This window comes from Miniopterus natalensis, chromosome 18, assembly GCF_054644295.1.
Source record: "Miniopterus natalensis isolate mMinNat1 chromosome 18, mMinNat1.hap1, whole genome shotgun sequence".
In the NCBI taxonomy this organism is placed as follows: Eukaryota; Metazoa; Chordata; class Mammalia; order Chiroptera; family Miniopteridae; genus Miniopterus; species Miniopterus natalensis.
The window spans coordinates 38,638,530-38,665,023 of record NC_142098.1 but is presented as its reverse complement, the minus strand read 5'-3'; the positions used below and the strand labels follow the sequence as shown (position 1 = coordinate 38,665,023).

The window sequence follows — 26,494 nt, the reverse complement described above, 5'->3', positions numbered from 1 at the left end:
CCACAGAACACTTGGCAATGTTTCAAAGCCACTCTGCACCCAAAGTGGCAGATAGTTGGAATCCCTCCAATTTGGAGAAAGGATGTTTTGGTTTTGAGTTCTGGCTGTGTTGGTTGTTGGTGGCTTTCTTGCTATTTAACTAATAATTGCTGCCAGTTCAGCCTTGTCATTACCGGTTTAGTTTGTTATGGGTTGTTTAGTTAAACTGCATGTATAATGATGCATATTTGCTTCAATTCCATGTGTGCGTGGCCTGTAATTTTCCGCTAATTAGACTTTTTAAAGACACATATGTAGTTATCTACTCAAATTTGCATCATCTGTTCCCCTGTTGCCAAAGCAGATGCACACAGCGCCCACCCATCCCCACTCCAAGAAGGAATCCGCTTTCCCCACTGAGTTTTCTGCCGTAGAGTAGGAAGCGGGGGGGGGGGGGGGGGTGCAGATGATTCTTGTCCCACTGAAGTGAGAGCCATCAAAATAGTGTAGACAAGAGAGGCTGGGCCTGAGTCAGGAATAATGGGGCTGAGTGGAGGGAACAGACCCTGAGATATCTGACCAAAGACCACAAACCCACCCCCAGCTCCAGCCCTCATACCAAAAGGATCTAGACACTACCAGTTCCCAAGCATCGAGACCCCACTCCTCTCAAATGGCTTTATTCCCCAGTGTGGGGAGCTGTGAGTGGGGTCTGTGGTCCCTGTACCCCCAGGACCCTGTGGCCTTCTCCCGCCCAGCCGGCTGTGGCAGGGCCTTCAGAGGGGCCCTGCCTGGGCTCCAGAGGCTGATCCTCCCAGAGGGGGGCTGGTTCTGGGAGGGGCCGGGCCTGCTGTGGTTTGAATGGATGAGACACTCCTCGTGGTGGTCTCGACAGCCATCCAAGTGGTAGTCTATGGCATGGGGTGCACCTCAAGACAAGGCCACCACTTTCAGGGGTCCAGGACCAGCTTGGTCTTACTCTGGGAGTGCAAAATCCCCATGGGGGCTACTCCTTGAAGTCCGCCAACAGGGTTCAGTCTAGGGGAAAGAGAGAAGAGAGAACAGATGGTGGGCACAGAGAGGACAGAAAAAATGGGAGACTGGCAGAAAGGAGAGAAGCCCATGAAAAGCCCAAAGGAAACCAAGAGAGTGAACCAGGGACAAAGAAAGGGTGGCGAGCCTGGCCGGCGTGGCTCAGCAGTTAAGCATCGACCTATGATCCAGGAGACTGCAGTTAGATTCCCAGTCAGGGCACATGCCTGGATTTCGGGCTTGATCCCCAGTAGGGGGTGTGCAGTAGGCAGCCATTCAATGACTCTCTCATGATTGATGTTTCTCTCTCTCCCTCTCCCTTCCTCTCTCTAAAATCAATAAAGACATATTTAAAAAAAAAAAAAAAAGGAGTGGTGAAAGAGAAAGGCAGAAATATGTGAACACAGACCTGGAAAGCAGACACAGAAGGTAGTGACAGAAGGTAAACCCCACACACTGACCTTTGGGCCCAGGCGGGGTTGGGGGCGCAGGCCCCCCTGGGGGAAGCAACGCGGAGCGGCTCAGGGCATCGGCCACCCAGCCCAGGACACGGCTACAGTGCTGGACCTGGGGAGGAGATGGGACATCAGGGCACCAGATGGAAATCCACTGCCTCGCACCCCTCCCACACAACCCCAGCCTGGCCCGGAGCCCTCACCTCCCGTTCCAGCCCTTTCAGACGCTGCTCGTACTCGCGGATCTGTCTCAGCTGCTTCAGCGCTGTGTCCACCCTGGGAACACAGGACTTCAGGCCGATGCCAGTGCAGACTACAAGCCCCACCCATCTCAAGCCCCGCCCCAGGAGCCCCGCCCCCATCGTTCCAGGACCCCGCCCACTCAGCCTGGTGCTTTGCAAACCCCAGCCCATTCTCCCCCTAAATCCTGGGTACCCCGGGAGGCCAGAAGCCCCGCCCCCGGCCAGGCCCCGCCCTCACTTCTGCGACGTGCGCTTCAGACGCTCGGAGTCACTTTCTCGCTTGTCCCTCGCACGTGCCAGCAGGAAATTCTCCTTCTGCACCGATTCCCACGTCAACAGCTTCCTCTCAGCTTCCTTAGGGAGGTGGACGCCTGGAGGGCAGGGTCAGGACAGAGTAATGGGACCACCTGTCCTCGGCCCTGCTCCCTCCCAGACCCCGCCTCCCCACTTAACCCTGAGTGACCTCTCCCAGGCCAGGCTCCCGACAGCCTAAGCCCTGCCCACTGATGCTTCCGGACATCCTCCCCAGACTATCCATGTTCTTCTTTCTCGCAGGGTCCCGCCCTTTGTGTTTCTCTCTTTGGGGCCAAGACCCGCTCTCACGAAAATGCTGGATGTTGAGGGAGGCCGGCAGGCTGGCCCTGTGCCTGCGCAATTGGCGGATGAGGAGGCGCACGTGCGAGATGATGATGAAGGGTGGGGCCAGCGCAGGCCGAGAGTGAAATTCCCGGATGAGGCTATAGCGCTGCGCCTTCCAATAGAGGTCGCTGTTGCCCTGTACTTTGCCAAAGGTGTAGCTGTGGGGACCAGAGGTCAAGGGTCACCAGAGGCCAAACCTCAGTCAGAGGCACGGATCAAGGTTAGATGTCAGGCAAGTCCAAGGCAGCAGGCAGATGTCAGAATCAATAATGTCTGAGGTTATTACAGGATGGGAGTTAGGATAGAAGGGCCAAGGGTCAGAGATCAGAAGTCAAGTTGGGGATAGTGTCAAGGATTAGGGTAGAGGTTGAAGTCAGGTTCAGAAGTCAGTCTGAACACAACTAAAGTCAGAAATAAAAATGGGGACATTACTACCAACCTTACAGAAATAAAAAGGATTATAAGAGAATACTATCAACAACCATATGCCAACAAAAAAGATAACCTAGGCCTTGTGGCAGTTAGCTTCATTAGTTAGAGCCTCATCCCAAGGTTGTGGGTTTGATCCCCAGCCACAGTACATACAAGAATCAACCAATGAATGTATAAATAAGTAGAACAACAAATCAATGTTTCTCTCTCCCTATCTCTCTCTAAAATCAATTTAAAAAAATAACTTAGATGAAATGGAAAAGTTCCTAGAAACACACAAATTACCTAAACTGACACAAGAAGAAATAGAAAATCTCAAAAGACCTATAACAAATAAACAAAGAGATAACTAATAAAAAATATATTTTAAAAACCCACACAGAATCAAGTTTCACTGGTGAATTCTACCAAACCATTTAAAAACAACAAACTCGCCTGGCTGGCATGGCTCAGTGGCTGAGCATCAACCTATGATCCAGGAGATCACAGTTCGATTCCTGATCAGGGGCACATGCCTGGGGTTGCAGGCTCGATCCCCAGCAGGGGGTGTGCAGGAGACAGCTGATCAATGACTCTCTCATCATTGTTGCTTCTATCTTTCCCTCTCCCTTCCTCTATCTGAAATCAATTTAAAAAAACAAAACATAGCATTCTATTCGAGAAACATACCCAAAAGATATCAAAACACAGACTTAAACAGATACATGAATATCAATGTTCACAGCAGCATTATTCACAACAGCCAAAGATGGAAACAACCTTGGGTTCCATCAACAGGTGAATAAACAAAATACAAAATGTCTTAGATCGATACAATGGAATATTATTCAGCCATTAAAAAGGAATGAATGCTGACACATGCCACAGCATAAATGAACATTGAAAACTTTATGCTAAGTGAAATAAGCCAGACACAAAAGGACAAATATTGTATGATTCCACTTATAAGAAACACTTAAAACAACAATGAACACACACTAAGAAACACCTAGCATAGGCAAAGTCATAGAGACATAAAGTAAATTAGAGGTTATCAGGGACTGGGGGAGCAAAAAACTGTGAGTTATTGCTTGCTTAATGGGTACACATTTTCTGTTTGGAGTGGGAAAATGTTTTGGAAATAGTGGTGATGGTTATAAAACATAATAAGTGTAATTAATGCCACTGAATTGTATACTTAAAATGGCAAAAATGGTGACTTATGTTATATACTTTGTCATAATAAAAAAAAATTTAAACCTTCAGCCTAGGCTCAGAGAGAATATCAGAGTCCAAAGTCCAGGTCAGAAGCAGAGTCTGGCTGGATCTGACTTTCATGCTGGGTCTGGGGACAAGCTAGCATTAGATTTGAGTCAGAATTCAGGGACTATAGATTGATTAAAGTGGGATCAAGAATCAATCATGCTGGCGTCAAGCATCAGGCTGGGCTCAAGAGTCATGCTAGAGTCAAGGGTCATGGTGAGTGATGTCAGATCAGACAGGGCAGGGCCTCCTCACCTGAACATGGCGATGAGAAGATTCACCAGCAGGATGTTGGCCACGAGTAGAAAGATGACAAGGAGGAGCACCACCAGCCAGTTGGCATAAAGGGAGACACAGGAGCCTGCCAGGGGCCTGGGTGGGCGCGCCCAGAAGCCCGTCTCCGATGAGCAGTTGACATGGTCCATGAGGGCCACTGTGAAAGGAGACACTCAGAGATGGGGGCATAGAGACAGAGAGTGAACGAAGACAGAAATCCAGAGGGCCATGGGGGCACAGAGACCCAGAGAGAAGGAGACAGAATCCCAGAAAACGCGGGGAATGGGACCCAAAGAGACACAGAGACCTAGAGACAGGGAGCAGAGATACAAGAGAGGACAGAGTCCCATAGGTATGAGGGGAGGGGTGCCCGCTCAGAGACCCAGAGAGAGACCCAGAGACTTAGAGAGACGGGGAATAGAGACTCCGAGAGCATCAGGCCCCTCATCCCTTTTTACCGTCCATTTCCTCCTGGGGGATCTGCCCGAAGATCTGCAGGTAGGGCCGGTAGAAGACCCGGCGCAGGATTTGCGGGAGGTCTTGATCTTTGGGCCTAAGGAGACCTTCCGTGGCCACCCCGTAGGCAACCAGCCACACTCCGAGGAAGAAGAGGAAGAAGAACACGTCCTTCATCTACAGGAAAGGAAGATGTGACCACACCTGGCCCCGCCCTCCCCGACTCTGGCCCCGCCTACCCGACTCTGGCCCCGCCCACCCAGGCCCCACCCCCTCACCATCTTGTTCACGATGACGATCTTGGGCCCCAGCTGTTTATTGACCGTGAAGATGTGCAGCAGGCGCAGCGTGAAGACCATGAAGTCGAGGCAGAGGACTGTACGACCCAGCTCATACAGGCCCGGGGTCAGCCTGGGGTGTGGGGAGACGACACAGGGGTCACTCAAGGGTCACAGAGTGCATAGGAAAACCTGCGTCTTCCCAACACCAGGCTTCAGGTAAGGCTGTGGCCTTCCCCAGGGTGGAGTGGGGAAATCGGGACCCTCGCATTCTCAGATTTCACAGTGCCAACTGGAAATCACACACACACATATACATACATATACATACATATACATACATATACATACATATATATATATATATATATATATATATATATATATATATATATATATATATATAATCAATGAAGATAAATTTTTTTAAGCGGGGCAAAGGATATGAAAAGACAATTGACAGAAGTCCATGTGACCATTCGTTATGAAAAGATGCACAATCTAACTAGTACTTAGGGATGCATAAATTTAAAAAGGAGAGGTCATTTTTACCCATCACATTGGCCAAAAAAAAAAAAAAGTAAAAGTTAAATTGAGAGCTACAAAATTTTAGATTGAAAATGTTAGATTTTGCCAAGCATGTCCTCAAGAGGGCGCTCTCTTATCCTGATGGTGGATGTGTAAATGGGTGAAACTATTTTACAAGGAAATCTGTCCACATCAAGAATATGTAAACTTTGACCTACAAAATTTAAATCTGATGTAAACTTTTATTACTTTGGAATAATGAAAAATTAGAAACCACCAAAATGTCCATCTAGAAGATACTGGCAAAACAAAATGATTCATCCACACAATTCTGGCGATCCCTGGAAATTTCTCCATTATAAGCCAGGATCTTAGGATTTTCCCCCCATGCAATAATTCTCTTCCCTAGAAAATGTGAGCTTGACAAAGTGTCTAAAAAATCACTGGTACTCCTAAAGCATGGTAGCACAAGGCCTTAACACTTTCATAAGATACTTTATACAAAATACAAGAAATAAACACAAGCACAGTATTCTGCAAAACTCTCTTATCTTGCTGTTGGAATAAATTATTCATGTCGCATTACTTGGTAGTATTTTTAACACAGCATGGAAGAAGCATGCCTCTCAGTGTATCAACTGAGAAAAGACTAGGGGGTAGCCCTTGTAAATAGTCACTAGACTGTGTCCACAAAGTTCTTCACCTGCTCTCCTCAAAAGGAGCAGTGTCCTTACAGCTAGAACTTTATAGAAAAAGAAAAAGAAACATCATCAGCAGAGTACTGGACCCAGAGCAGCTAATATGATTATTATCTGGAATAGAAAATGAAAGAGACTTTGTGGAGAATAGTTTGGCCTAATTTCTTTGTCTTAAAGTTTAAAATTTTTGTTTCAATGCCTTATGAAAAGAATTCATCCATTCACTAAATTCTGGCAGTGGTGCTGATGCAGGGCCAGGTTTGGGGGCTCGGAGAAACCTCTAGTAACCTCCAGATCTAGCATAAACAGCGGCAGAAGCAGTGGGGTTCTCACTTTAATCCTATCACCTCCGAAGCCAGATATCCACTTGGGATCAAATTGCTTCTAGATGCAGTACTTTCAATCAAGAAGGGGATTCTGTTTGTTTTTTAAGAATAAGCAGAGTTAGGCCCTGGCCAGGTAGCTCAGCTGGTTAGAGTGTTGTCCGGATACGCCAAGGTTGCGGGTTCAATCCCTGGCATCAGCCAATGAGTGCATAAATAAGTGGAGCAACAAAGTGATGTTTCTCTCTCTCTCTCTCTCTGTCCCTCTCTCGGGGGTTAGAGGTGTGAAGGCCACAGGGGAACTCACCGGCAGCCCACCCCCAGGAGGAAGCAGGTAAGGGCCACCAGGTCACACTGGTTCCAGGTGTCTGTGAGGTAGAGGTGCAGCCGGCGGCGCAGCGGGGCCTGACAGGGGCCTGGCCCTCCGGTGGCCAGGCTGCCCCAGCCACCCCCCAGGCTCTGGCGGAACTCCTCGCAGAGCAGGGTGAAGACCCAGAAGTAGAGCAGCAGTTCCAGGGCACCGGGCGGTGAGGGCTGGAAGTCGACGAGCAGCACCCGGGCGAAGAGCAGCAGGAAGAGGAGGTAGCTGACCACGTTGCCCAGGAAGGCCGTCACCGGCGCCCCCCAGAACTGGGGCCAGTGCCGCAGGCGTGGGGAGCGCCGCCTGCAGCGGGGCTGACTCAACACCCCCAATGGCATCTTCTCAGGGGGATCTGATCGCCTGAGGGGGAGAGAAAGGGGAGGGCTCAACCTGACCTCTGAACCCGATCTTCACCACTGAGGCCACTAACCTTTCGCATGACCCCCTGCAACTTCATGACTTCTGACCCTGCCTGAACTGAGACTAAGTCTGAGGTCCGCCATCTCCTGGATTTGTGACCCTTGTATCTAACCTCTGACCTCTGAAGTCTCCTACCATCAAGACTGCTTACCTCTCACCTCTGCCCTCCCTCCACCCTTTTGACTTCTGGCTCTGGATGACTTCTGACTCTTGTGTAGTGTCCAAGTCCCTCTTCTTGCACCATCACGATCTCTGACTCTGTCTGACCTTGGACCATGCCTGACCTCTCACCCTCAAATATGACCTCTGACCCCATCACTTTCATGACCTTGGCTCCCCAAGTGTGAAAACTCAGTCCCTGAATATTACCCTCTGACTCACAGATTCTGAGATCAGATTATGCAGTCAGGTTTTCTCACATAAGTCTTCCTCCCTCATATCTGATATCTGACCACACAGCCCTATTTGGCTTCTGAATTCCGACCTTCTCGGTCCACTCATATCTCTGACCCTTCTCTCCTGAATTCTGATCCCCTGTCTCCATTTCATCCTCACTCTTAATTCTGACCCTAAAGAGAAATGCCAAAATGAATAATACTACTAATAATATGTTCAAAAAGCTAACAGGAGAAACAAACTGGTTTGGAGAAGCACTTTCTCTTTATAAACCAAGCAGAAAATAAATGATCCAGAAGTAGAAACTACCCAAATGTTCATCAACTGATGAATGGATATATAAAATGTGGTCTAGCCAGGCAAGGGGATATTATTCAGCCATAAAAAGGAACAAAACACTGATACATGCTGCATTGTGGCTAAATCTGGGAAACGTGTTACCTGCCACTGACAGATTTGGATGTTTTGTTATTGCAGCAGCATCCAACCTAACCTGACTAACAGAGGAACAACCTTCTATGTATCATCTCTTTACATAAAAGAAAGCTGGAGCTCAAAGGTGAAGTCAGTTCCAAAGTCAAAGTCAGAATTTGAACCCAGGTCTGCTTGACTCAGAGTCAAGTCCTTCAGCACCTTCACTCTGCAGATTTATCAGAAGATTGATAAATATTTAATTTCATTTGCTTAGGCTTGATTTTGAAAATACCTTTCATGGTACCACAGCATAGAGATTAAGAGCAAAGGTCCTGGCCCTGGCCTATGTCACTCAGTTGCTTGAGTGTCATCCTGTGCACCAAAAGGTCACCAGTTCGATTGCCGGTCAGGGCACATGCCCAGGTTCCAGTTCAGTTCCCAGTCCCAGTGCAAACAGGAAGCAACTGATTGATGTTTGTCTCTCACATCAATGTTTCTCTCTCTCTCTCTCCTTCTCCCTTCCTCTCTCTCTAAAATCAATAAAAACATTAAAAAAAAAAAAGAGTGAAGGCCCTGGAATCAGAAAAAGAAACAGATGAAAGATCCCTAAATGAACCATTTGCTATATCAAGATGGAAGCACATGTAGCATGAAGCAAATTTATTTCCAAAGAGGAACTCCTTGGTGGCAGAACCAAACCTTGAACCAAGCCTTGAGCTTGGCATTTGGGAAACTTCCTCAGTATCTTTAGTGACTGCATGAAACCACTACCTCCTGAAGCCCCACTTCTTCGCTCCAGCCTTGCTCCCTGTACCTGGTGCACCTGCAGCTCCCCGGGTTGCCCCACCTCATATCATGCTGGTGCTCTACTCACCTGACAGGCCCCTGCCCATTGAGGCTCCCATCCATGTCAAAGCCCAGGTCCTTCTGTGTGGATTCCTCAGCTGACTTCCTGGCATGGAGAGGAGCACAGAGTGAGAATGGGGGGAGGGGAGACTGGGAGAAGAATTCTTCAGAGATCCCCACCTTCTTTACCCAGAGGCATGGCAGGAAGACAGGGAGGTGCCCCTCTAGAGTCACCCCAAAGGGAATTGCCCCAGAGCCATGCCAGAAGGCAGAAGAATTGCCCCTACAGATACAGAAAGCCCACTTCCCCCGCCAAAAGCTCACCTCCCAGAACATGCCCCCGGTCTCAGGGAGGGAAAGAGAGTAAACAAGGCAGGGAAGCACTAGGCAGACTAAAAGGTAGCCAAAAGTGAGCAGGAAGAGAAACTGAGCACCCCTTCCTGACAATCTAACCCTGGGGGACTGACCTGAAGGTGATGAGGTCGGTGAAGATGAGTGGGGGGCAACAGAAGGCGAGGACCAGGGCCCAGATGGGCGTAGTGCTGTCCATCTCCCCCCACCACTTCTGCGTCAGCAGAGACTGTGGGGTATGGGGAAGGTTGGGAGCCTGAATCTCCCCACCACCCCTTCCCGGACGCCCCAGGCAAGAACTGGGCCACAGCTCCAGAGCGCAGAGCACGTGCTCCATGTGGGGACCATAACTATTAGGGTGAGGAAAGGTGGCCTTCACCTTTGGCCACCCTCCCCCAGGTTCTGGCTAGTAGAGTTAAACAGCCAACGTTTATTAACACAATATGCCAGGTACCGGGCTAAACACTTCGCATAGATTAGCTCACTCACCTAACCCTCACCACACCCCCAGGAAGACAGGCACTAATATTTTCTCGCTCTTCATAGACTGGGCACAGGGAAGTTAAGAAAGGGGCATAGCCCTGGCTGGTGTGGCTCAGTCGGTGGGGCATCATCCCGTGCACCAAACGGTTGCCAGTTCCATTCCCGATCAGGGCACACGCCCAAGTTGCGGCTCGATCCTTGGTAGGGGGCGTGCAGGAGGCAGCCGATCGATGTTTCTCTCTCTCCCTCTCCCTTCCTCTCTCTCTAAAAAATCAATAAAAATATTTTCAAAAAAGAAAAGGGCATAAAATAGACCTCATGAGTTTAACGACTATTCAAAGCAAAAGACTCTGGGTAATTATTTGAAATGCCAGTCAAGTCATTCCCACAGCTGAGGCTGGGGCTTCCTGTTGGGGTCAGCTGGGCTTCCTGTTGTGCAGACAGAACAGGAAGGTTCTGTATTGAGGGTGGCACTCTCTGTGCCCCTGTTAGACTTAGATTAAGGATACTAAGAAAGTTCAACTTGTAGGGACAAGGAGGGGTCCCCAAAAGAGGGGAATTCCTGCAGGAAGGGGGGGATTTCCTAAACCAGAGTGTGTCAGTGTCCAAAACACTAGGTATTGTCTAGTAAGGTCATTCTCATTGTTGAAACTTGGAACTAGGGATCTCTTAAGGAATTGGAAGGACTTCCTATGGGTGAGAGTTGGGACTTCCTACGAGTCATCAGGACTTCCTTTGTGTGGAGGGGAACGTTTTAGGAGGGTGGCCTTTGCCGTGGGAACGTTGGCTTTCCTGTGGCAGGGGGTGGGGCTTCTTATGGGAAGAGCAGACTTTCTGGGAGAGGGCTGGGACTTCCTGGAGGGGGGGTGGTCTCCACAGGGAGACACTGGTCAAGAGCTTGGACTGCCCACAATGCCAGGGTTTGTCCTACATGGCTGCCGGGTGTAGCTGGGAAGTGTTTGGGATGCTGGCATCTCAGATGCTCACCTGTACTCCATCCTGAGCAAAGAAGGCACGGGCGTCAGCCTGCATGGCGAGCTGCAGGCAGGTGGCATCCCCCCAGAAAGGGCAGCGCCGGAGGAGGAGGTGGGCAGCCCGGTCCTCGCTGCTGCGGTGGCATTCGCCAAAGAGATCTGCGAGCAGGGGATTCATGTGAGAGGGACAAAAATGAGGAAGGAGACGATGTGGGGGGAGAGATGGGGTTGACGGGGAGGGGGCAGGGTCATGAGAGGAGTGGGGAGCCGCACGCCCTTCACAGCAGCCCTGTATCCCTGCCCCCAGGTATCCCTGCCCCACGCACCAACACCCAGCCCCTCAAACTTGGCTGCCAGGTCCTTCCTCCGCGCGGCCTCCTCAGCCTCGGACTCCAGGCGCGCCATCACTCGGAGCAGTAAACAGGCCCCAAGAGCCGAGGCCACAGCGTTGGAGCCCTGGAGGGACAGAGAGAGGTCATGGATAGGGTCAGAGTTTGCAGGGAGGTCCACGGAAGGATGAGGGAGCGGGTAGAGTGCCTGTGATCAAGAGAAGGAACACAGCCAGAGGTCAGAAACTGACCAGGGTCGACAGAGGCCAAGGATAAACTAAGGCTTGTAGATGGATCTTGAAGAAACTAGACATCAGGTGAAAATGTCAGAAGTCAGATAGTTCAGATACGAGGGACTGCGCTGTAGGTTTTTTGGGGTTTTTTTTTTGGTTGTCTTTTTAAATTGATTTCGAGAGAGAGAGAGAGCAAAACATTGATCAGTGCCTCCTGCACACCCCCTCCTGGGGATGCAGCTGCAACCCGGGCACGTGTCCTGACCGGGAGTTGAACTGGCAACCTTTCACTGCAGGGACCACATCCAGCCAACTAAGGCACACCGGCCAGGGCTGGGCTGGAGTTTGAATGACATCGGAGGTTACGGATAGTCCAAGAAGCAGTTGGAGATGTTGCCTAAAATGGCAGCATAGAGAACTTCAAAACTCCTGCCCTCCACAAAAACAACAAGCTGGCAGAAACTGGCAGAATCAACTTTCTTAGAATCCTGGAATCTAATAAGAAACTTACAACGAACAGGAAAATGCTTAATGAAGAAAGGATCTGCTAAATGTCAGTAAAAGAGCACTGTGACACTAGCCCACTTCCCATCACCAACTCCCCAGCTCAGCGGCAGCCTTGAAGGTGTGGGTTTTGGGCACCAGAGGGAGCAGTTCAGACCATACTCTGAAGTAACTGTGGTTGTGTGTGTGGACCAAGCTGGTGGCTCCCTGAAGAAATAGCTCAGGGGCTTGCCTTTGTTTCACTGTTCCTGGAGCTTCCCCAGAGCAGAGGTGGCTTCCCAGGTGGTGTTTGAAAGCACTTAAAAATAAAGGTATTGCCCGGCCGGGTGTGGCTCAGCAATTGAGCGTCGACCTACTATCCAGGCGATCGGGGTTCGATTCCCTGTCAGGGCACATGCCCGGATTGTGGGATCAATCAATGACTCTCTCATCATTGATGTTTCTATCTCTCTCTCCCTCTCCTTTCCTCTCTCTGAAATCAATAAAGATGTATTTAAAAAAATAAATAAATAAAAAATAAAAATAAAGGTATTAACCTCAGCTGCCCTCTTAAAGTTCAAGAACAAAGAAGACAAAGAATAGCAGGCTAGGCTAGTAATAGATATAGTGCCCAGCTTGGGAGGGATGTGGTTGGGAAATTACACCTAGAATCACCATATGATCAAGTAATTCCAGTCCTAGGTATGTACTCAACACAACTGAAATCAGAGACTGAAATGTGTACACCGATCTTCATGGCAGTGTTCACAATAACCAAAAGGTCAAAACAGCCCAGATGTCCATCAGCGGGTGAAGGGGTAAACAAAATATAGTATATCGTACAATGGGTTATTAGTCAGCCTTCAAAAAGGAAGGAAATTCTGATAAACACTACTACACGGATAAACCCCGAAAACACTATGCTACGTGACATGAGTCAAATGAAAAAGGCCACGTATTATGTGATTCCATTTATGTAAAATATCCCAAATAGGCAAACGCATGGAGACAGAAAGTAGATTAGCGGTTACCAGGGGCTGGAGGAAGAGGGGGTGGGGAGGGAGTGCTAAGGGCTACAGGGTTTCCTTTTGGGTAATGAAAATGCCCTGGAAGGAAATAGAGGTGGTTGTGCAACATCATGAGTGTGCTCAAGGCTACTGAACTGTACAAACTTTAAATGGTTAAAATGGTGCACTTTACAGTATATAAATGAAATAAAGTCTATACTTAACCCATGACCTGATAAATGGCAGGGGAACGGCCCAGTGTATACTGTTAACAGAAAAAGGCAAGTTACAAGGAATGCATGATATGGAAAAGAGGCAGCGGCTGGGGCCATATATCAGGAGCAGAGGACTGGGGGGAGGGGGGGTCAGGGTGACATCAGAGGTCAGGGAGTGGTATTGGGGGGACACTAGAGTCTGGTAGAACTCAAGGTCAGGGAGGCAGGAGAGTAGGATCAGCGATCAAGTCAGCACTCACTATCTCCCAGAAGTACAGGGCCATCTGGGCCCTGTTCAGCAGCAGTGCCCAGAGGAACAGGTCGCTCCAGGGGGTCTGCCCGAGGACAGCGTCCAGCATGAGTTCCGAGGGGGCCCTGACCAGGAGCAGCTGAGCCTGCAGGCAAGGGAGGCGCGGTAAGGGTTGGCCCCGCCCGAGGCCTGCCTGGCTCCGCCCCATCGGCCCCACCCCAGATCCATCGCGCACCCTGTTATCTGACCTCACCCCCTCCCAACGGAGCCCCCGTCCCGGGTCCTTCTGGGTCTCCCCTACCAGCCTGGGGTCCTTACGTTCTCCCTGCAGCCGTGGTCGCCGTCCCTGCAGCCGAGGTCGCCGTCCCTGCAGCCGTGGTGGTCGTGGTGGGGACCCCCGGCGGCCCAGGCCTGGTACCTGGGCGCGCACATCTCACCCAGCAGCATGCGGAGCACCTGGCCCACGTCGGGGAGTCGCGGCTCCACGGAGGGTTTCTGGGCTGGGGTTTTGGTGCCCGCGCCGTGCGACGCCTGGGCCAGGAGGCTGCGGATGAGCGAGCTGGGGGGCGCGGCGCCGTAGAGCTGGGCCAGGCGCCCCGGGGTGAGGAAGTGACCCAGGCTGAGGCCGTGCGAGATGAGCAGGCGCACGAACTCGGGCCGGTCGTTCAGGAGCGCGTCCATGAGGGAGGCCTCCAGGTGCACGGACTGGCAGCGGCGGCGAGGGGAAGAGAGGAGCAGGGGCAGAGAGGGGGCCGGGTGAGGTCAGAGGTTAAGGACAAGAGATGGGGTACAGAGCTGAGTGCCGGGTGGGTGGGGAGGGAACAAGATGGGGACACTGACCATAGGAAATGGATAGGCAGGCCAGAATGGAGGACCGGGCCAAACCTCGAGGAGGGAGGAGAGTGCATCCCCCTTCTCAGGATCCCCAGCCCCCGGGGTTCCAGCCCCTCACCCGCCACTGGATGTCACCCCGGAAGAGTTCGCTCTGGGCAATGTCCACGCGGTTCCAAGCCACAGCCAAACGCAACTCGTCCAGGTAAGCTGAGGCCTCAGAGCTCCCACAGGCTGCAGGGGTGAGAGGGAGAGGGCAAGAGTCAGGGGGAGGGTGGGAACATCCGATGAATGTCTGTTTTGCTTCTGTTTGGGATGCCTGACTTTTAAATTCCATATAAAGGGGCTGTCGTTGGGCAGAGTCTGGGGTCTTCAAGAAGTCAGGCTACTATCAGCAGAAGGTCCTTCAACTCAAGGGCGGAGTGCAGACCAGAGGTTTAGAGGCCCCAGGGAGAAGGAGAGGGAATCATTTGTTCATTGAACATTTATTGAGGCAGGTTATGGACCAGGCAGTAGGAGAAATGGAGAGAGAAACTGGATACAGTCTCTGCCCTTTAGGAGCTCATTCCAGGAAAATAGGTCCCGGAACCACATGACTGCCCTCAGGGTGACTGGTGCCCTCGGAGGTTGGCATAGCTTGATTAGGGCCCGGGGGAGGCCGCAATCATAGAGGTTTGAGTGATCCAAGGCCACCTCAGTACAGGATGGGCACTGAGGCAGGGCTTCGGAAAGACCGGTAGGATTTGAAGGTGTGCTTTTAAGTTGGAAAAGAACCTTCAGTCAGCAGGAGCAGCCAGAGCAGAGGCCGGGGTGCAGGAAAACACAGGATATGATCACAAACAAAAGTCCCTCTCGTTTCCTGAATCGTGGGGTATACGCAAGACGAAAGGGGATGGTAGCAGAAAATGATATTTCTTTTCAAAGCCTAGAAGCAAGTTCAGAGTGGGCCCTGGCCAGGTGGCTCGGTTGATTGGAAAGTTGTCCTATAGACCAAAGGGTTGCGGGTTTGATTCCTGGTCAGGGCATATAACTAGGTTTCGGGTTTGACCCCCCAGTCAGGGAAGCAACCGACCAATGTTTCTCTCTCTCTCCCTCTCTCTCAAATCAATAAAAACATATCCTCCTTGAGTGAGGGTTAAAAAAACAAAATGGAGTGGGATTTGGTAAGAATCTGAACCTGCCCCACTTTCCTCACAGTTTCAAGAGCAGAAAGAATATTGATAATATCTTGCATGATTTTCTTAACATGTATCAGCTGGACCTCCCCCAGGCCCTCACGCTCACCATGTCCCATATTGAGCTCAGGCTGGTTCCCCAAAACTGATGCTTCCCTGGGTCCTCCATCTGGGGACAGTGCCTTTGTCCACCTTGACAACGAGGCAGAAGCCCAGATGCTGTCCTGGTCCCTCCCTTCCCTTCATATGCCATAGCTCATCAGTCCCCAAGCCCTGTCTCTCCAGCCCCGACTGTCCCCACGGTCCAGCTCCATCCTGTCCCACCACCACCGCTGCAGTCTTTTCCCTTTCCTCACAGTCCTCCTCTTCTCGCTAGTCTGCCCCCACCTGATCCCAGAGGGTCCTTCTACACACAGAACTGACCCTGTCCCTCCCACGCCTCTCAGGACAAGGTCTCAGCTGAGGTCCTGGGCGGTCTGGCCCTGCCTCCTTCTCTGGCTGTCTCATGCCATGTGCATCATGCCATCCATGTGGGTCTCTCACCTCTTCCTCCAAACACAGCCTGTGCAGTGGGCTTGAGAGTCAGACAGGCCTGAACAAAACCTGGCACCTGTTACCTTGGGCAAGTTACTGCCCCCTCTCTGGATCTCAGTTTCTTCATCTGGAAAGTGGGAAGACAGTCCTTGCAGGCAGGGATGGAGGGTCAGGGGCAAAAGTGCATGCCAAGCACTCAGCACAGTGCCTGGCTCATGCTAGACTCCTAATGAGCCTCTGTTCCCTTCCCCCTTCCTTCCTCACCCTCTGAAACCCCATCCTTTGGGCTCTGCTATCACCCAGCCAGCCAGTCAGCTCCGATTTCCCCAGCGGAGTGCGATCGCTTCCACTTCTGCAGGCAATGGACTCACCATCCCCCAAACCACGTCTTACAGAGCTGCTGTTTTCTCCAAGAAACTCGCACTTTAACTTCCGTAGAGTGAATCAGACTTGCCCACTCTCATCCTCTGTGCAAGGATATGGTCCCACCAGAAAGAGAATCACACCAGGAAGATCTCCCATTTGTCGCCCCCTCGCCCCCCCAGGGACCAGGCACTGCTCATGAGCTGCCTCTCAGGCTCACAACACTCCTGCAAGGGGTTGTCTCCATTTTTCAGAGAAAGAAACTAAAACTCAGAGAGGGAAGTCTCTTTCTCAAGGCCACACAGCCAGGAAGGGGCCATGCTGTTATCAAATTCAGCTTTATCTGACTCCAAAGACAGAAGTAATTGTTCTTTCTGCCACCACAGAACATGGTGGACACAACTGGGGAGGGGTCCTGGGGCTGAGAACACATTATAAATTGATACTATGTCTCTCAGGAGTTTTATCTAAGTGGGTGTTTTCCCTCTAAAACTCCTCTGACGCCAAAAATAACCTCCCCCACCCACATCCCCACAGAGCCCTGGGAATCCCCGTTACCGCCTATTTATCACACCTCCCCATCTCAGTAAGTCCAAATTCTACCACCTTTTCAGAGCACGATTTAAATCCCACTTCCTCCTTAAATTTCCTCTCCCTACTGACCGCAGCTCCTCTCTCAAGCTTTTGTCTTAAATTTTATTTAAGGTTGTATCCAAACAACTCTGGTAGGATCTGGGGTCCCTGAGAGCAGGATATGGATCTGCTCTAACCTCTGGAGCCCAGGCTGATGTCTGATGAATGAATAACTAGCCTGTCCTCAGCTTCTGCCAGGTGGCTGTTATGCTCCCGAGCTCGGTGTGCATCATGCACTCCTCTAGTGAAGTATCAGGAGACAGTTCCTCCTGGGAGACAGCGCTCTGGCTCACCTCTGATCCCCTCCCTGCAGCGCCGAAACATTCTGGGGGCATGTAGAAGGGAAGAAGAGGCAAGTGGGTGGGTGGGTGGAGGAATCAAGAATGAATGAATGAGGGGTAGATGGAAAAGCAATGTACAGAAGGGTAGTGGACAAGTGGGTGAGTGGGTGGGTGGGTGGATGCATGGATGGATGCATGGATGGATGCATGAATGGATGGATGCATGGATGGATGCATGGATGCATGATGAATGGACGGATGGATAGAGGGATGGATGGATGCATGGATGGATGCATGGATGCATGGATGCATGGATGGATGGATGGATGGATGGATGGATGGATGGATACATGGATACATGGATACATGGATACATGGATACATGGATGGATGGATGGATACATGGATGGATGCGTGGATGCATGGATGAATGGACGGATGGATAGATGGATGGATGGATGCACGGATGGATGCATGTGTGCATGCATGGATGATCCAACAGAAAGAAAGTGCTGTTGGAACATAATGAAAGGTCTTGGGAGACTGTCCAAAAGCACCGTGCAAAGCCCCAAGACACACTGCAAAGGGGAATGATAAGAAGAAGAGCTAAAAAGGGGCACAGCCTTAGATGAGAGAGAACAGATAAGTGCCCAGGCCAGGAAAATTGTCCAAAGTTGAGCAGAGAGAGTGGGAGAATTTGGGGGTCCAAGTCTTACCTTTGACAAGAGCCCTCAAAACGATGGTCTCAAATTCCTCAGGGCCATCCTCAGATGAATAGACTGTCAGCAGTTCCTTCCGGGTCATGATCCTCTCCACCTGCAGATTACCAAATTCAGCATCCCCAGCCCAGCTCCACCTAGGCCCTGTCCACAGAGACACAGGAGGCTTCAGGACCTGGTATTCCAGGTGCCCAGCAACCTCTACTCCCAGAACCCAGGAGCTCAGATCCCCAGATCCCTTCCATTGAGTTGGGCCCTCAATGTCATACCTGGGCCTGCAGGACCTCGGGGTCCCCTTTGGGGAAGAAACGCCTAATCCGATCTCGGGCATCACCTCGCCTGCCCCCTCCATTCCCTGGAGCCAGAGTGTCTTCCAGGATCTCTGCCAGGCAGTCTGCAGCTCCCCCAGACCCAGCCACCAGAAGGCAGGGGAGCTGAGCCTGGGTGGCGTCCTCTATCCGCTACAAGATAAAGGGGGGAGTCAGGTCAGGGAAGGCAGGAATTCACCCCACCTGAAGTATATACAGATCCCCTTAGATCCAGGCATCTGGGCCCCTATACCTTCAACATCTTCTCATCACCATCAATCAGGAGGAGGAGAACAGGGATGTCAATTCCAGTCCCTGAGGAGAGAAGAGAGCCAAGGGCATGGTCACCTCCCATCAGCCTTTGCCAGGGACAGTAGAGAACCACATTTGCCTGGAGTCCCTGGGGTAAACGCTGGCTTCTGCCTAATCCCTGTCCTGAGGCTCATGGGAATTGTCCTGTTTTTGAGCACTTTGGGAGGGGCCATATTTTAAAGACAATAATGCTCAGCTTCTCAAGGAAGGAGGGGGCTGGGGGCCTGGACTCCTGGGTTCCTGAATGAGACCCATGTTTGTTAGAGGCATGAGGCAATCCTATGGTTGCTTAACCCCCAGGAGCCAGGAGACGGTGAAAGTTCAAACAGAAAATGAAGGAAATAAGGAAAAGAAAGGACTATCCAAATACAATAAGGGGTATCTACCAAAGCCAAATATTAAAGTAATATAAAAAGCTTTCTACTAACTCTATTCCCATTAAAATAAAAAATGAGACAGCAATACTACTATTCACACTTATTCAGAAGTAATAATGTAAAAATAAAAGTGTCTCGGGTTCGATTCCCAGCCAAGGGCATGTACCTGGGTTGCGGGGTTGCTCCCTGCCCCGGTCAGGGTATGTGCGGGAGGCAACCAGTCAATGTGTATGTGTCTCTCTCTTTTCCCCCCTCCCTCCCTTCCACTCTCTGAAAAAGCAATGGAAAAAAAATCCTCAGAGGATTAACACACACACACAAAGTGTAATAGGTAAATGTACAGTACAAGAAAGAAACACAGTGTATGTGGAAATATAATTGCATAGAATTTCATAAGCATAGAGAAAGGTATGAAAGGATAAAGTCCAAATTGTGTAAGACTGATTACCCCAATAGAGGGGGTTGGAGCGAGGTAGGCAAGATAATTAACTGTTTCTTTATATACCTTTGTATGATTTGATTTGTTCCAAAGGGCACATATTAAAGCTGCCATAATATGTTGTGTGAAAAGCCAGTCTCAAAAGATTATGTATTTTATTATTCCATTTATATGACCTTCTGGAAAAGAGAAAACAAGAGTGATGGTGAAGAGATCAGTGGTTGCTAGGGATTGGGGTACAGAAGGAATGGATGCCTTCAAGGTTTCATATCCATCTGTGTCCTGATTGTGGAAAGTCACATGGATCTATAATCACAGAATGCACCTCCCAAAAAAGTTAAGTTTTACTATATGATAATTTAGAAAATAAGATTAACATTGCTAAAAAGCTGAGTAAAGTTTAATAATTAAGCAGAAATGTTTGCAAAGAAACAGCTTTGGTTTTAGTTGGTATTGTTCACTGTACATGTTTCTATTTCAATTTCTGCCCTTGTCTATTTTCTTTTCCTGCTTCTACTTTCCCTAGATTTGTTGTTTTGTTTCTAGGGTTTTAAAATTAGAGGCTTAAATCATTCATTTTCAGTCTTTCTTCTTTTTTTGGATATTATGCCTTTAAATGTATGAATTTTCCTCTACATACTGCATTAGCTACATCTCAAAAGTGTTGGTATGTCATATATTCATTCAAAATATTTTCTAACTTTTTTCTTCTTTTACTCATGGGTTATTTACAAACTACAACTTAGGCAATGATATGAATAAAGCTCACAGAAATGATGTCGAATATAAGAAGCCTAAAAGGTGCAGATGGAAGTGAAGCACAAACACAGGTCAGAAACACAGGTGATGTTAGGAGTAGGATAAGGTGACCCTTGGGTGCCGGCAGGAGGCGGCTTCTGAGGCTGCTAATGTTGTTTCTTGATCTGAGTGCTGGTTGCATAAGTGGATTCAGTTTGTTTAAAAAAAAAAAAAAGATCAAGCTGTCCACTCCTGTGTTTTTCAGATAAAGATTTTTTTAAACATAGCAAATGATGGGGAAGGCCTTGACCATAGAAAACTCCTCCTTGCCCCAAAGCCCAAATTTCAACCAGATCAGATCGCTGGGGTCCTGAGCCTGGGACCCTGGGCCGCCAGTGGAGGAAGCCACTCACCTCCCACGCCTGTCTTTTGCAGGGCGATATAGGACTCGAAGCGCAGGCGGAAGCGGTTCTCGCCGCCCAGGCGGCCGTGGGTGCCGTCATCCACCAGGAAGAAGGCAGAGTAGTTGTAGTCGAGAGGAAACTGGACCCCGTCCTGGGGGTCACCGCGCCACCGGTAACTCGCAGGAAACGAGCCCTGGGGGACAAGGGGCCAGACGAGGGAGTCTTTCCATGAGGGCTAGGAGGACAGGCCCCAGCTCCTCCTCCCTCAGACCCAGGAGCCCAGGTCCGCAGCCCCTCCTTTCCCAAGACCCTGGGTCCTACCTTGGGGTTGGTGAGGGCCTCTCTATTTCGAACCACACCCCAGGGCGCCACGCCCATGGCCACCACCTTGGTGCCCCCAGTGCTGGCTGTCTGGTGGTCCCGCACAGCTACACCGACATGCCGGCCAATGCCTGTGTGCAGCCCCCCGGTGACAATCCAGGCCCCTACACAGAGACAAAGAGGGTGATGATGGTGAGGTCCAGAAACACACCTGTGGAGAAACAGAGAGAGAATAGAGAGACAAAAACCCATACACAGAGATGGAGGGGAGGCAGCATCCCAGAGAAGCGGGGGATCAGCAGCCAGCCCGCCCAGGAGGCAGAGTCCCCCACCCACCCTCAGTCACCTGTGCTCTGCGCGGCCCGCACCAGCCCGCTTCGCAGCAGGTCCTGCAGCCAGGTCTGGAGGATGGGGCCCCCCGACCCCCCCAACACTGACACCACCAGGTTCGGGGCCCGGAAGCCCCATGTGCGCGTGACCAGATTATAAACTGTAGCTGGATCCGTGCGATCAGAGAGCCGGAGGAACTGTGGACACATGGGAGGAGGGGACACGGGGAGGGGGACAGAAACCAAGAAGGAAACAGAGACCCAGGGAGAAAGGAACAAAGACACAAAGAGAGGATGGCAGAGACCCAGGGGTAGGGACAGAGACACACAGAGAGGACAGAGACCCAGAGAGAGGGGGACACAGGCCCAGAGAGGAGACCCAGACCCAAAGAGAAGGAGACCCAGGCCCGGAGAAAAGTGAAGACAGGGATGGGCAAATGGGGAGACACAGTGTTCAGCTGGGGCGCCCCAGGCCCAGCTCTGAGAGCCCCGAGGCATGCAGCCCCACGCACAACCCTGGCCCTGCCCCGCATGCAGGCCTCACATTGCTGGCCTTGCGGCCGGCACCCTGGAAGTCCAGCTCCCCGTAGGCATCAGTGGGCTTCTCCGTGGTGTGCAAGTCACTGTCCCAAATGGTCACCACGGCTGCCCCGAACGCATCCTCCACAGCCACTGACAGGTGGGCACTCCGGGGACGCCCACACTGGCACAAGGTCCCACTGAAGGAGAGGGGTAAGGGGCAACATGAGCCCAGGGGTGTCCCCACCAGCCCCAAGCATCCCAGAGGAGGGTCCATACTTTCGTCTGCTCCCCAGAAGCAGTCACAGTCCCTGCTGGCCCTGGCTCTGCCCCTTCCTGGCTCCAAGCAGCCTGAGGGAGACACTGGGGTGGGAGGAGAGAGTCACCTTGCCCACCAGAAGGAAGCTACAGCGGCCCAAGGAAGCCCGAGTGGGGGCGTCTGCGGGGCCCCCCCCTTGCTGGGCCTGCAGGGGCCTCGCTGCCCACAGTCCACACAGATCATATTCACCGTGAAAAGGAACAATCCAGAGACATTCAGAGAGCACGCATGTGCTGGAGGCTGAGGCAGCTGTGTGACTTTGGGCAAGTGGTTTCCCTTCTCTGAGCTAAATTTCCTCCTCAAATGAAAAGACAACAATAACAGAGCCTAGTCCGTAGAACTAAGGAGCCAATGACATAACGTGATGCTCCCCGGAATGAGGGCTGCATGCCAGACTCTCCGTGGGCTCCACGCAGAGCTTTAAATAACCCTGAATAACAAACAGCGAGGACGTCATTCCTTTTTCAGGCCCGACTGCTGTCAAGGAGAGAGGCTCAGCTGGTGCTAGAACAGCTTTCATGCCCAACCCTTTGCTATTCTTTCTTTTTGACACAGAAAAGCTGGCTTTGGGCTCAGAAAAGTGGGCTGGCAACAGCCTCCAGTGAGGAGGTAAACACCTTTACTGGCCTTTCATTGTAATTGTCTTTTGTGGCTTGTTTCTTTCTCTTTATAACAAATGGGTCACATATGACATTTTTTTCCCCCTAAATAAACGCTCAAGTAGCCCTTGCTGTCTAAATGCGATTGGACAGAGTTTTAAAGATCTTTTTAAATTGATTTTTAGAGAGAGAGGAAGGGAGAGCGACAGGGAGAAAGAGAAACAGCAATGTGAGAGCGAAACATGGATGGGCTGCCTCCTGCATGCCCCCTCCCGGGCATGGAGCCCGCAACCCAGGCATCCACCCTGACCGGGAACCGAACCGACAACCTTTCGGTGCACAGGGCGATGCCCAACCGAGCCACACAGGCCAGGGCTAGCACCAGAGTTTTAAAGAGCAAGGAACACGGGCTTTGGGGAATGAAGGATTTAGTTGCAAATGTGTCTCAGTCTCTTTGGTCCTCACTTCCAGAAGGGATTCAGATCGCAGGAGACCCGCATTTACGAAAACAGAGTGAGCAGTGACCTCAGGACCAATTTTATGGAAAGAACGGCACAAGTGGCATGTGGATTTGATAAGAGCTATGAAGACAAAACTTTAGTCAACAGCCCAGTCGGGGGTGGCTTGGAGGTTGAGTATCGACCTAGGATCCAGGAGATCATGGCTCGATTCCCGGTCAGGGCACATGCCTGGGTTGCAGGCTCGATTCCCAGTCAGGGGCATGCAGGAGGCAGCCGATCAATGACTCTCTCATCATTGATGTTTCTCTCTCTTCCTTCCTCTCTCTGAAATCAATAAAGATATATTTTAAAAAAAAACACACACACACACAAAAAGCCTTTGGTCAACAAAAGAATGGCCACCCAATCCACACACAGGATCAACAGAACACACTCAGCCCAGCTCCTGGCACAGTGAGACCACAGGGCAGGACACATGCCTCCTCCCTTCTGAGTCTACCTCCAGGCTCCTGGCATGCCTCAGTTTACCCACTTAATCCTTTCACTCATCTCAACCCCATCCTTGGACTCCCTTGTTCCCTTCCATCTACTTCCCATTAGCCCTTCCTGGCAAAGCTTATTCATAGAATGATACAGAACCTGAGCTGTCCAATACAGTAACCCCTAGCCACACGGGGCTCTTTATATTCAAATAAATTGTAATTAAATACAATTAAAAATTCCATTCCTGGGAGTGGTCAGGAGCCACATGTGGCCAGTGGTGCCACATTGGATGTTGCTTTTTGTTCACCAAAAGTTCTGGTGGACAGGGCTGGCCAGTTCCCCTCTGCACTTCTCAGCTCCCACCCTCCTCCGTCTCAGTGTAGCCACCGAGACTGAAATTATTCCTGATAAGATCAGCAATTACCCGCAAGTCTCCAAATACAATGGCCTCTATTCAGGTCTCATCCAACTATCACAAAGTGGCACTGGTCACAGCTGACAGGCTCCGGTTCCAGAAAACCTTTCCCTTGGCAGAGCACACTTGCCCCCCTAGCGGCTGTGTCCCTGCCTCATCTGTGGCTTTCCCTTCCTCTGCGCCCCCTTTGAGTGTTGCTGGCCCCACGTCCAGGACCACGTGGCTTCCCTCCACAGGTCTCAAACTTGATGCCCTCAGGGGTCAGACAAGTCACTTGAGGGAAAGCAGCATCAGGTGGAAACTAAGTGGCTGGACCAGAGGCCATGGTGACCTGAGGTGTGCATATTTATCTTGCAGCATTTAGAGACGGGTTTTTGCAAACTGCTCTTCCATGGGGAAAAAAAAAAAAGGCATAGAATTACCAGCTTTCAACCTTCCTAAGTTTACACCTTCCCCCATAACATCTCACTCCCAGTTGCCATTACCACCCACAGCTCTGACTTTTCAAACCCTGGGTGGGAGTCCCAGACCTTCCTGAGTCCCAGCCTCAGGTCTGCCATGCCCCGGGGTCCCCTTGGGCCCCTCCAGCCCATGAGATCTCACACTGAGCTCCAAAACTTTCCCTACACCTGCTCATCCTCCTGGTTCCCTCCTCTTGGGGACAACCCCACTGTCTCCCAGTCCCCAGGCCAAATGTCCAGGAGCCACTCTCCTTGCTCCCCAAATCCATCACTCCCTAAGCTCCTGCCTTCGTCTTCTCTCTGTGTCCCCACAGCCCTGGCCTAGCTCAGGCCTCTTCCCCTCCCACCCAGATCCTCGACCAACCTCTTCTCTGGCTTCCCGAACTCCTATTCATCCTCACATGGCCCCCAGAGGGTCGTCCCACATCCAGAGCTGCCCCTGCCCCTCTCGTGGTTCCCCAGCACCCTAGGACAAGGTTCCATACCCTTGGGGTAGCATTTGAGGCCCCGTGAGGTCTGGCCCAGACAATCTGCTTGGCCTCCACTCTCACAACAGTGCTCCTGCACCCTGAACTTTGCTCCATTTTCAAGCCACTTGAGGTTATCAATAGACAGCAATTTGCACATGCTGTTCCCACTCCTGGAGTTTCCGCCTTCAACTGTCAAACTCCAGCTCATCCTTCAAATGTCACCTCACTGGCCCCCTCCTCCAGAAGACAGTAGTGACACCCCATCTCCTCCCCAGTCTTAGCCAGATGCTCCTCTCAGCTCCAAGAGACCCAGTGGCACGCCCTTTACAGCCCCAATCTCCCTGTCTTGCCGATACCCTCCTCCCTCTAGACCAGCGGTTCCTAAACTTTCTTGACCACACTCTGGTGTCCACCAGTAAAGTTTTCTAGCACTCACCCCATAGATGCGTATCTGTTTATGCATCATCGCAAGCCGGACTGCATCAACAGAATACACTAACCTAGGAACGTCAACATTTCCCATGCCCCGAAGGTTGTCTCGAGAATAACTAGAAAGCCAGACCCCACTGCAGACAATCACTGAGGGCAGGAGCTGCCCACGGGTGGCGAACTGTCTGGCATCGTGGCCACCCAGCACCAGCTCTGGGCCTGCGCGGGCAGTGCTTGCTCCCTGCCCATGGGAGTTGCAGGCATTTCTCAGTGCTTAGGGAGTGCCCGGCACTGTTCCAGAAATAACACAAGCGATTAATTCTCACCATAACCCCGGGGGGTTGGGTCTGTTTTATGCCCAGATGACAGGTGGATAAGGCCCAGAGAGGTGCAAGAATTTGCCCAAAGCCACACAGCTTGTGCCCCCAGGGCCTGTGCTCCTGAAAAGTATGCTGTCTTGGGAGCACTAGTGAAGGTTTCTTGGATGGATGGATGGATGGATGGATGGATGGATGGATGGATGGATGGATGGATGGATGGATGGATGGATAAAACAGAGACAGCAAAAGAAAAACAGAAAGTGGCACAAGAGACAGAGACAAGGGGAAGGAAAGACACAGAACCAAGTCCTGGCGCTTTAACACTGACCACGGGCAGAAGCGTGGGAAATAGCAAGTGTCTGCAGAGACCCAAATCCGCCCCGAGGGACAGCACCACAGGGGAACGCCCTTGGAAGTGCCCCAAGTGTTTGGGGGGGGCAAAGGGTGAGATCAGCGGTGGGCGGGTCAGCGGTCTGGGAACGCTCGGAGCGGGTCCCAGGGCGAGCAACTCCTCACCCCGCATCTGTGGGGTCGACGATGAATGTCGTGCACGTCTTCTTCTTGAAGATCTTGGGGATCCAATTCTGGGGACGGGAACAAGGGGTGGGGGTGGGGGGACTCCAGTTCTGTGCCGAGACCTGGAGTCACACCCCGCGCCCTGCTCCAGGAACAGGGGTCAGGGACCCCAGCTCCCTCCTCCCCTAGACTCAGGAGTCTCGGCCCCCACACACAGCCCCCTCCTAGCCAGAAGGACCCAGGAGTCCGGGGCCCGCCAAACCCCTTCTTTGTCTGACCCAAGAATCTGGGTATCCAGCGCCCTCCTCTCTGGAAAGCCGGAGACCAGGCGCCCAGCTCCCGCTCCCTCAGACCCGGGGCCGGCCACTGTACCTGTTCCTTCTCTGCGCCCACCAT

General features: G+C 51.3%; 1 protein-coding gene across 1 annotated transcript; it reads right to left on the bottom strand.

Moving 5' to 3' along the window:
- Nucleotides 1-631: 631 nt before the first annotated feature.
- Nucleotides 632-26,494, bottom strand: TRPM4 (transient receptor potential cation channel subfamily M member 4). Its single transcript, XM_016206075.2, has 25 exons — nt 26,471-26,494; nt 26,099-26,220; nt 21,651-21,825; nt 21,124-21,304; nt 20,778-20,941; nt 20,466-20,649; nt 18,440-18,501; nt 18,148-18,339; nt 17,876-17,975; nt 14,295-14,407; nt 13,661-14,047; nt 13,353-13,487; nt 11,152-11,281; nt 10,839-10,984; nt 9,485-9,597; nt 9,046-9,123; nt 6,888-7,301; nt 5,032-5,164; nt 4,756-4,930; nt 4,277-4,454; nt 2,312-2,505; nt 1,947-2,079; nt 1,670-1,742; nt 1,473-1,578; nt 632-1,017 (listed from the first exon to the last, which is right to left on the bottom strand). The coding sequence occupies exons 1-25, from the start codon at nt 26,492-26,494 to the stop codon at nt 1,013-1,015; spliced, it is 3,717 nt and encodes a 1,238-aa protein (XP_016061561.2). The 3' UTR covers nt 632-1,012.

Coding starts and splice junctions, on each gene's coding strand:
- TRPM4 (XM_016206075.2), bottom strand. CDS start 26,494: ATGGTGGGCGCAGAGAAGGAACAG. Junction 20,942..21,123: donor GCGGGCCGCGCAGAGCACAG/GTGACTGAGGGT, acceptor GTCTCTGTGTAG/GGGCCTGGATTGTCACCGGG. Junction 18,502..20,465: donor GCAAAAGACAGGCGTGGGAG/GTGAGTGGCTTC, acceptor TTCTCTCCTCAG/GGACTGGAATTGACATCCCT.